This window comes from Ammospiza nelsoni, chromosome 3, assembly GCF_027579445.1.
Source record: "Ammospiza nelsoni isolate bAmmNel1 chromosome 3, bAmmNel1.pri, whole genome shotgun sequence".
Taxonomy (NCBI): domain Eukaryota; kingdom Metazoa; phylum Chordata; class Aves; order Passeriformes; family Passerellidae; genus Ammospiza; species Ammospiza nelsoni.
In genome coordinates, this window is record NC_080635.1 from 47,668,666 (window position 1) to 47,675,942 (window position 7,277).

At 42.7% G+C, this 7,277-nt stretch overlaps 1 protein-coding gene across 2 annotated transcripts; it reads right to left on the bottom strand.

Annotated features, from left to right (window-relative positions):
- Positions 1–358: 358 nt before the first annotated feature.
- MAP1LC3C (microtubule associated protein 1 light chain 3 gamma) lies at positions 359–2,885 on the bottom strand. Of its 2 annotated transcripts, none has more exons than XM_059468322.1 (4): positions 2,790–2,885; positions 2,093–2,148; positions 1,868–1,974; positions 359–906 (listed from the first exon to the last, which is right to left on the bottom strand). In XM_059468322.1, exons 1-4 carry the CDS (start codon positions 2,812–2,814, stop codon positions 696–698), a joined length of 399 nt encoding a protein of 132 aa, XP_059324305.1. In that variant the 5' UTR covers positions 2,815–2,885; the 3' UTR covers positions 359–695. The 2 variants fall into 2 exon arrangements, with proteins under 2 accessions (XP_059324305.1, XP_059324304.1); XM_059468321.1 differs by lacking the exon at positions 2,790–2,885 and adding an exon at positions 2,236–2,472.
- Between the last annotated feature and the right edge of the window lie 4,392 nt (positions 2,886–7,277).

A 7,277-nucleotide genomic window follows, 5' to 3' on the forward strand; every position in this document is an offset into this window, starting at 1 on the left:
TGCATTTCAGTTAATGCTGACTAGCAATCGCGTTGCTTATTTAAACAAATAGTTATCTATACCACAGACAGTGTTTTCTGTAACAGCTGAGTTTATTCAGGTGTTGAACTTAACACTGCACTGGCACTCCTATTCAATCTCACAGCCCAGATACCTACCTTAATGAAACTTTCATAGCTATGGTTTTGCTCATGGGTGACACAATTTAAACTTTGATATTTCATTGAAGAATTCAGAGTAGCTGTGCAAGCAGTGTTTATTTAAAAGGCATTATGCTCAAATTCCCAGAATTATTATAGGGTCTTCTCCTAGACAAATTTTTAGTCTTTCCCCAGATTAAAAGTAACAGTCAACTCAATACTTAAAAGGTTCTTTATTTTTCTCTTAGACTTAGGGCTTTCAGAAAACCTTAAAAATCAGTTTCACAGTAAAGACTGATATTGCAAAGCAGTGGGGGTGCAGTTCAAAAGACAAAAAAACCTAACCCATAGTGTCTTCAAATATAAAAATATATATCCAAATTATTACCTAGGGAAAGCATACCACCATTTCTGTCTTAAGCTGGTCCTGCCAGCTTTTGGGTCATAACTCCCACTACAGAGCTCAAGAGCTCACACTGGAAGGAGCATCTCCAAGGTTTGTGTCACAGGCATGATTCAGAGCCAACTGCTTTGCTGCAGCATATGAACCCAATCTTAGATTTTCTGAAAGCATTCCACAGTTTTCCCTTGGGCAGTGGGTAACAAGCATCCAAACATCTCCTGGGAAGCATAGGTCATATACACAAAGCCATCTTCATCTTTGTAGTCCCTGTACACTTCTGCCATTGTCAAGGACATGCTGGCTAGGCTTTTGTTGTTCACCAGCAGGTAGAAAGCTTGTGTAGCTGTCAGAGCCATCCTGCTTCTAATTGAAAAAGAGAGGAGAAAAAGAGGATTAAACATTAGCAAGTTGCATGTGGTTTCAATTTCAGTCTATGACATACATTAAGCAGAGCAGTTGCATGAATTAGGGACAAAAAAATGCTGTGTAAAATTATTATGTGATTTATTGTCTCTATCAGCAGGAAGTTAACTGGAAGCTCAAAGGCCTGTGCTCTGAGGTAAGGCTTACATGGCTACACCAAAGGTGCTGGGCATGGGCTTGGAGTTCCCAGTTACCAGGGAAAAGTGTGAATAGAAACCAAAAGCTTCCATAGTGCAGATTTTGTAAATTATTCCAGCTCCAGTCTGTTACACTTACTGTAAAGTCTATCTTCAGAAAACAAGTCATTTTCAGAGACATTACATGCAAGGATTACAACCTAAATTGTCCAAGACCCAAAAGCATCTTTTACAGAAGTTACAATCTAGAAAGATCTTTTTCTATACTTTAAAAACTGTACTGAAAAACATAGCTTTCACATTTTGTCAGAAAATACCACTGAATATTTTGAATGATTTCTTTGCTGTAATGTTTCATAAAGAATAATTTGGCAACACATTTCACTTCACTGCCATTCAAGAGCTGCTTTGAACTAGAGCAAATTCAGCTAGGTGCAGTAAGAGAGCAAGGCAGTGACAATCATAAGCACAACACAGAGCCCCAACACCCATTGCATGAGGCAGGGAGAGAGCAGAACAAGAATACTATATAGTCTTTTTTCACTACAGTTAGGGAGAAGGGAGAGGACTGTGAACCCAAAAAAGACCCCATTTTCCCCAATAGTACACCTGTCTTTGAACCCTTGCAAGAGAGGGAAGCCATTACATTACTAACACCTTTATCCTCCTACCCACCGAAGGAAGCAGCACTCTAGGAAATGCCTTCTTGGGCACCAGCAGCCAAGCCCAGGTGCAGCTCCAGCCCACCAGTATCCACTACCCACCTGATGATGGTTATGAACTGCGCCATGGTCAGCTCCTCGGGAACCAGAAACTTGGTTTTGTCCAAGACAGGAAGGTATTTCTCTTTATGGTATCTCTCAACAATTACCTGTTTAATTAGAGTCATGCTTAGGAATACCTAAAATATCCAGGTCCCTTGCCCTCCCCTCACACGCTTCTTTCCTTAAACAGCGGCAACAACCTCCGATAACAAACCAGAGACTTACCGGGATTTTTGTCGGGAACTTGGCTCGGATCCCTGCTACTTCTTCCCGCCGGGTGGCTGCGGAGCAGAGGAGAGAAGAGACGCGTTATGTGTGCGCGCAGCCCCTCCGACCCGCGCAGCGCTGCGCGCCCCCGCCGCCCCTACCCAGACTCTTCCGGAGCTTGAAGGGCCGATCCGGCTGCGCCCCGGGCGCCGCCCGCATCCTCCCGCCTCGGGGCCGCCGCTGCGCCCGCGCCTCGCAGGACCGGGCCTGCCCAGCCCCGCAACCAACGGGAGAAGCGCGGCGGCTGATCCCGCCTCTCCCGGCTGTCCCACAGCCCCGTGCTGCGCTCCGCCGCCGTGTGGGTGCCGGCGCCCCGAGGGGTTCTGCGGGCGGGACAGCGCGGCGCTTCGTGAGGGGCCTTTGACTGCCCCGCCCAGTGGCTCAGGGGTGCGGCTCAAGCCTGGAGTGCCCCCAGCTGTCTTCCCTTTGCACATGGCCAGCCTTCGTCGTACCGGCAAACCGCTTTCGAGCGATTCACTTGGTTTAAACAGAGAACGAAATAACCTACCTCACACACACAAAAAACTCCAAATACCAAAACAACCCATCCCCACTCAAAAAACCAACCACCCACCCCAGTCATTTTTTCATCTCCTCAGGTGTTGCCATCGTATTGCAGGGGTTCCATACTGCTATCACCACAGAAGTTTCATACCTTTTTGGTGTTTTCTCATGGGCATCTCTCAGAACAATGACTCTTTCTTCTTCACAAAATATCCAGCTAACTCTAGCTCCCTTCTCAACCAGCCACCCGACTCTTTTATAGCACTCTTCTTCTCACTGGTTACAGCTGTGGCCTGTTAAAGTCAGGCCTGTTCCTAATCTCTGATAATTGGCCCAGCTGCAACTCCTTAGGTGTAAGATTATTTCCTACACTATTTTTATTTTCTTATATTCTATCCCCCTACACTCAGGCTACCAGACTGCTTATTTTCTGAATGACTTGAGAGCTGAGTTTTAGCTCTGGTTTTGTCTCTGTGGCACAGCTGCGATTTTAAGAGGTTTCAAGCAGACTTCAAGTCCATCTATTTGGTAAATATGATTGGACAAGTTCCTTTTGGATTGCTGGTTCACCTGCATTTGCTTCAGCTGTCAAGATGGCTTTGCAGACGAACATGGCTCAGCAAGGGGTAAAGTTGACTCCAGTCTGGTGGTTGTGTTTATAAATCATTTCAGTGGGGGTCTGGAACTGATCCTTATGACTTGTTTGCTTTACTTATCCCTTTAAAATACAGGATTTTTTGTTTTATTTGATCTATCATTCTGATGATGATCTAGTTGATGTGGCATGGTTAGAGACATGGTTTAGTGGTGGATTTGACAATGCTCGTTAATGGATGGACTCGAGGATCTTACAGGTCTTTTCCAATTTAAATTCTATTATTTTACCAGGCTAAGGGCAACTGGAATTTGCAAATTTTTATTAGTTACAGTCTATGAGCTATGGCAAAGTCAATGACTGTCACCCAAGATAATTTTGAAAAGGAACATCTTTATTAAAGTGTGTGTGCACTATCTATGCATGTGTCAGGTTTTCAACCAGCCTCTCCAGAACAGAGTTTCCAGTAGCTACAGTCCTTAGTGCTGCTGAGCTGTCCCTTTCTCTTGATCTGGAAGCAATGAGCATTAGCCGCAACACAAGCTCCCCCACGTGGCAGAACAAATTTTATTTTGCAGAGTAGACACTTGAGTTTGAGGGACTCATAAGCAAGAGCTCTGAACTTTGAGAAATGCCTTGAGCCTATTCTGGAATGGTTTGGGTACAGCTCATCCCTATGATTTGATCTTTGCACGAGGGCAGTTAAGCACAGGGTTTGGCTTGAGTAGCTGTGTCCAGCTTAAGGTGAGTGGAGCAGCTTTTGAGTGGAGGTGAGGTGACAGACTGAGGAAGCCTGAGGGAAGGAGGACGTGTGCCACAGAATTGACACAGTGCGATAACTCAGTATGGTGAGTTGTATTTAAGAAGATAAGAAAAAGAGGAATAATTTGAAGGGTAAAGAAACAGCAGAGGAACAAAGCCTGTAGGATACAGGAGGATGTGTGGAGACCACAGAGCATTTCTTTGGAACTGTGGTCAGGCGTGGGGCTTTCCAAAGCTGTTCAGGAAGTGTATCAGTTCTTCCACACCCTCGTTCTGGTTTCTGCCCAGTAGATTCAATAGAATGATCCGTGATCCACTTTGTGTAGAGAAGAGGGAACCTGCTACCCCAGTGCTCTGCTTCCTGTGTCACCTCTCACTGCAGGTGGAGTACAAAAGTGTGGCTCCACCCAGGTATCAGCAGCCTTGCTCGCAGGGAGAGGTGCTTTCTCTTCATGTTCATAAACTCCTATGGCAGCATCTAGAGAGGAAAGTGAATACCTGATAAGAAGGTGAGCCAAAGAAGACAAATTCCCAGCAATCCTGGTGATCAGTTATGGCTGTAATGTCTGTGAGAGCTAAGAGTGAGCAAAAACCCAGGCTTTTTTGTGCCATGTGCTAATGAATAATGTAAATGTGTCACAATTTCTGGAGGTAGAGGGAATGGTATGTCCAATGTGTCTGCATAGCACTTACACTTGCTACTGCAGTGAAATATCCAATTTCAGACCTAAATGTGGAATCTATTCCTTCTTACATCCTTTCCCTTGGAAGATTTTCTTAAATGCAATTTTGTGTAGAGAATGGAATACTCAGAGGATCCTATTGACACAGAAATGGAAGGACAAAAGGGAATTATTATTCTATTTCCACCTGCTTGAATGTCCAAAGCCAACACTTACAGGCATCCTGTAAGTGCCTGAACATTAAAGCACAAACTCAGAGTTCTGTATCTTATCTAGTCCAGTTTCATTGCCACATTCACAGCCTCTTCCAAAACCCACGGTCTACAGCTATGTTGATGAATTCTCATGTGTCCACTGTCTCCATATGGAAGTGATCTGCTCTGCAAGTGCTCTCAAACAGTCCAATGTGTCCCAGGGACTCAACAACTTGGCCAAAAGCAGGAATCCACTTTTGAAAGTGCTGTGAGACTTCCACTGCTTGCATCTGGATCTGTGAGCTACTGTGGAGGTAAGGGTCAAGTTATCTGTAGACTAACAATATAAATATGAATGATACAGTGTTAGAGGGACTGAGATTCATTTATTTAAGCAACCTAACTGAATGAGAAGAGAAGCTGCAGCATGATGTTCCTAGGGGAAAAATGTGACTTGGCAAAATGAGGGTTTATTTGTTGCACTGCGAAAGCCTGTGAAGTTCTACAGTATTATGCATGCTTATCTTAAATACTTGCTTCCATAAGGGTTGTAAGTGAGCCATGAGGCTGTAAGTGAAAATAGGAGCTTTTGAAGAGCCCTCAAGCAATCAGGCTCAGCCAAACAATTTAACGGGTTTTAAAAGAGACATTGTAAATATTTGCACGCTTCCTGAGCACAGGTAGTTACGTGACACAGAAGCAAGCCTCCTCTTGTGGATAAGCCTGACGTAATTGTGTGCTAGTAACTAAATTTCTGAATTCATAAGTCTTTTTATCAAAAAGCTAGCTGGACTATTATTATGTTTAAGGGAATGCTTAGTACTGTACCTCTGTTTTTGGTTCAAACTCACCCACTAATAAGACTCAGATTATAAACTTGTCTCAAAATGCTGAGATAAGTTCAAAGGTCAGCTGTGGTATTTCTCAGCTGATTGGTGTATAAGGCTTTATAAGTACTTTTGGCTCTTTTTCTTTGTCTCTGGATTTTTTAACGCTTATATTGAACCTCGGTCATAACTCTGATGATTTTTTTGTGTAGTCACAAGGATTAGAAATTATTTATGTTATTTTTAAACCAGAGATTACATTACTGTTTTCTACCAGAGTTTGAGATTTTGGTTTTAAACTGTCTCTTCTGCAAAAGAAACTTTTCGTTAGACTCAATAATTCTCTCTTTACCTTTATGCCTATTGTTCAGCTCATTGATGGAATAATTTCTTTAAGCTAGTATTTGGATTCAAGTGCACCAGTTGTACTTTTCTCAAGTGCTCTGTCTTTCATTTCAAGATTTTTTAAATCACTCTCAATATTAATTAATTAAATTTTCAACCATATTGAAAGAGCTGAGCTCTAGTGGCATATCCTCAGTAGTGTTTAAGTTCTTTCACCTGTAAGTCCTCCTGGTTTAGCATTTTAAATTTTACAAGAATTTGAGACCTAAATTCTCAGTATTTTTCATTGCTCAGATTGGTGATTCTGACTAGACATAAAGCCAAAAATAAATCAGTGACTCTTTTTGAGAAAAGCTGGTGTGAGCTGGCAACCTGTTGGTCAAGGTCCTCTCAGGTACATTTTTGACTTTCTGTTTCCTGCTGTACCAGTGGTTCACTGGCTTAATGCCCTACAGGGGCTGAACTCAAGGTCTAGGCAAATGTTAAAAAGAGAAAAACATTCTTGGATCTTCCTTTCCTATCATCTGCTCTCTTGTTATCGTTAATAAGATGCAATGTTTTATGCTTTCTGTCTACAGAAAAAAACAGAATTGATGTTGTTGTTACTAGGTTGATGTTTCCTTGATCATCTCCTTGAGAAACTACAGCAGTGTTGTTCTTGTGGACTGAAATTATGGGACACAATATCTTTCTTATCTTGTTGTGTCTGCTGTTTGACGTGGTAGAACATTTGCACTCTGGCTTGCTGGTTTTAGTAATGCTCCTACTGTGAGTACGGATCTTGGTGCTGGTGCCTTGGTGAGAAGTAACAGCATCAGTTGCTCTGCAAATATGGATATAAAACTTACTCTTTGTCCAAATATGATCATAATGTTGTTTGAAGTGGTTTTTCTTCCACATAGGGCTTTAAAGTATTTTGTCCAGGGTAGTTCAGTTCTTTTCAGAACTTTGGCTTAATGTCCAGACTTTTCCTGGCCTGCTTGTTGAGGCTCCCAAGAATGTGTCAGACAATACTAAAAGTATCCATTGGGTTTTGGTTTGTAGATACTGGAAACTAGTTTCTATTTTAGCCTCCAAAAACGGTGTTATAACTGACAGGCAGTAGAGGGGTTTTAAAAATAGCTTCAACATGTCACTGTGAAGCTGGCAGCTTTGTTGTTTGATCCTTCTTACAGAAGGGTCAGGAGAGTCAAGCTCTCTGTCAAGGTTGAAAGCCTCATCAGGAGAACAGTG